At 55.5% G+C, this 2885-nt stretch overlaps 1 protein-coding gene across 4 annotated transcripts in view; it reads right to left on the bottom strand.

The window, feature by feature from the left end:
• Window positions 1-2885, bottom strand: part of Mgat5b (alpha-1,6-mannosylglycoprotein 6-beta-N-acetylglucosaminyltransferase B) — a 64614-nt gene that overhangs the window by 8537 nt on the left and 53192 nt on the right. For all 4 annotated transcript variants that reach the window (XM_026780497.1, XM_026780499.1, XM_005350789.2 and 1 more), the window contains 3 exons: window positions 2480-2635; window positions 1042-1188; window positions 791-907 (listed from right to left, as the gene is read on the bottom strand). In XM_026780497.1, coding sequence (XP_026636298.1) covers window positions 791-907; window positions 1042-1188; window positions 2480-2635 — 420 coding nt within the window. The remainder of the gene's footprint in view (window positions 1-790; window positions 908-1041; window positions 1189-2479; window positions 2636-2885) is intronic.

Genomic DNA, 2885 nt, shown 5'->3' with positions numbered 1-2885 from the left:
GGTCCTGAACCTTAGAAACCCCTCACCCCAACCTTTACTACTATAAAAACCCAACTCCAGCTGAGCTCCGGGCTCTCCGTTTATTCCAATACGTTGGACACGTGGAGAGCCCAAGTTTGCAAACTTGCATAAAATAAAGGCTCTTTGCTTGTATATACGGGACTTGGTCTCCTTGTTGGTTTTTGGGGGACTTCACGGATCTGGGCATAACAAGCCCAAGGAGTGACTGGAAGCTGTGATACGTATGTATGACCCCCTCTCCCCTCATCTCTCATATGCGCACACACCAGGCCTCCCACACTCACTAAAGGGGCCCCAGTGCTCCGCTCTTGGTATGCAATAGCCAGTCCCTGAGCCAGTCCTGTGGACATACCTGGACATACCTGTATGACACATGGCCTAGCCCCTGCCAGGTTTGCTGAGCTGAACTTGCAAGAGACCCACCATCTCCAGGACAGCTGCTTGAAGGGCACAGCCCTCCCCACACCTACGGCAGGGCTCACCCCGGAGAACACCTGCTAACTTATGCCAAGAGGAAATGATATCTGGCCCACAGCTGCCAGAAAAGGGTGTGCAGGCTGCTCACGGCAGGGAGTCACTCTCTCCCCTTACCCACACACCAAGTTTGGGAGTGGGGACTCCTTTTCTAGTTCACGCGGTTGGATTCAGGATCGTGCTAAGCAGGTCCGGGCTGGAAGCCTTTCCAAGGTCAGCCCTGCAAGCCAAGGCAAGTTCCCTAGGAAGTTCCTTTTTCCGGTTCCGGGGAAGAGCCCAGGTCACAGCGTCTCACCTGGGTGTTCATGATGGCCTTGATGGCTGCTTCAAACTCCTCGGAATTGTTATAGTCGACAGTCCACACGTGAGGCTTGCCGATGAAATTCTCTGCGTAGGGATGCTGGGAGAACACCTGCCCGGGACCAACAGGCGGCTGCTTCAGCATGCAGCTGGCCTTGGCTCACGCACCCACCCTGATCCCTTCCCTCTCCGCACCCCAACGCTCCATCCCCTTCTCAGGTTCCCAGATCTGGCCCTTCTGCTCACCTCCCGGGAGGTGGGCTTGCCCCGGAAGAACTCATGGTTGAGGGAGCTGTGGGGCGGGCTGAAGCGAGACTGAAGGAAGATGCAGCCGTTGGCGATGGCCTCCAGGGGTGCTGGGCCCTCGTAGGGAAATCCGAACCCTATAAAGAGCTGGAAGCAGAGGGCAGGCAAAATGGCTCCACGGGTAAAGGCACGTGCCGCCAAACCCGAGGACCGTGGCTCAAACTCGATAAAAGCATGTGTGGAGGATTGCATCCTGCTCTCCAAGGTTGTAAGAGCGTGATGCTGCGCCCTGACCGGCTCGACTGAGTCGCAGGACCCCTCTGACCTCAAAATACAAACCCAGTGCGCTCCTTACATGGCTGTGCTCCCTCTCCCTTACTGTGCTCCCTCTCCCTTACATGGCTGTGCTCCCTCTGCAGAAGTAAAACTTCTTGCCTTTCATGAAATACTCTGCACTGTGCAGTCATTTTCCTGGGACCCCAGACCCACTCATACCAGCCATGATGGTGGAAGGAGAGAACCGACTCCCAGAAGCTGTTTTCTGACCTTGTAGTACACGCCGAACCCCAATTCCCCACCAAAACAAATAAATGTTAAAACAAAAACTGGGTGGGGTGGGGTGAACCAATGACCAGGGAGATTGGGCCACCTCAGCCCAGGACTCCAGAAACCAGAGAGGCAGAGATGGTCTCGGCATTCATAGGAAACTGCAGGGGCAATATAGATGAGTCACTGCGGGCTATAAACACGCCTTTCCTCTCCATGGGGCCTCAGTTTCCCCAGTATGGAATGAGCAGTCTGGCTTTATAAATGGCGTCTCCTTGCTCCATCAAGCAATAATTTGGTGGGGAAGGAGGAGGCAGTGTCCCCATCCTCACCCCCACCCTTGCTATCCAGGCTCTGAAAGGACCTTTGAAAGAAGGTGTTAAAATATTCATCCTGTAACTGACTACACCGGCTCCAGGAAGGAGCTTCATAAGTATTTCTGAGACCCGAGCCGCTGTGTAAGGTTACCTCATCCTTCCTCTCCCGACACATACATATCGGAGAGATCTAAGGAAAGACCAGGAGGAACTGGACACTAGTGGGAGACTTTCTAGCCTTAGACGATACTCCAGGGCCAGCCACAGGCTCATCCCCAGTGAACCAGTTGTAGCTGCAGAGATCCAACTCTGGGAGCTCATAGAAGCAGCCCTCCAGAACCAATGGCCCCATGGAGACCTAGACAGGGTCTCCTCAGCCTGTGTGACTGCCCCTCCGCAGCTTTTACAGTTTGCCCAGCTCGGGGATGGAGAGGGGAAGCCGGACAGCACAGCTCCCACTCCCCAAGTCCCTCTGGGCGGCAGAACACATGGAAATGTCCAGCTTGGCGGATGCCCGTCATCCGTGGCTGTGGCCTGCAGGCGTGGGACAGTGGCCTGAGGTCCTAGAGCCTCACCTTGGCCTTACGCAGCAGTTGCTGGAACTCAGGCTGTGGCAGGAGGCCATGGTTCTTCACAAAGGCAGGGACCTCGGGGGGCCGCTGGCTCTCATAGTACACGGTGCCATGGATCTCCATGTACTTGTTCAGGATGGCCAGAAACTTCTCCTTGCCCTGCACAAGGAGGGGGAGACGATGGAGCCTCCCTCACACTCAGAAGGCAGAGCTGGTACATCAGGCACCCCGGCTCCAGGGTCAGAAGACAGGGGCTCATCGTGGGGTGATTGTTAACTTGCTGTGGAGACATGGGCAAGGTCCCTCTCCTCTCTGGCCCTCCAGTTTTTCATCTGTGAAGTGCAGGGGTTGAGCTACACCAGAGGCATTAGGGTTGGTTCTGGCCATGGAACTGACTGGTTTCCAAAGA

This window comes from Microtus ochrogaster, chromosome 7 (genome assembly GCF_000317375.1).
Source record: "Microtus ochrogaster isolate Prairie Vole_2 chromosome 7, MicOch1.0, whole genome shotgun sequence".
Classification (NCBI taxonomy): domain Eukaryota; kingdom Metazoa; phylum Chordata; class Mammalia; order Rodentia; family Cricetidae; genus Microtus; species Microtus ochrogaster.
The sequence above is the reverse complement of the archived record's forward strand: the minus strand, read 5'-3'. Positions and strand labels throughout refer to the sequence as shown.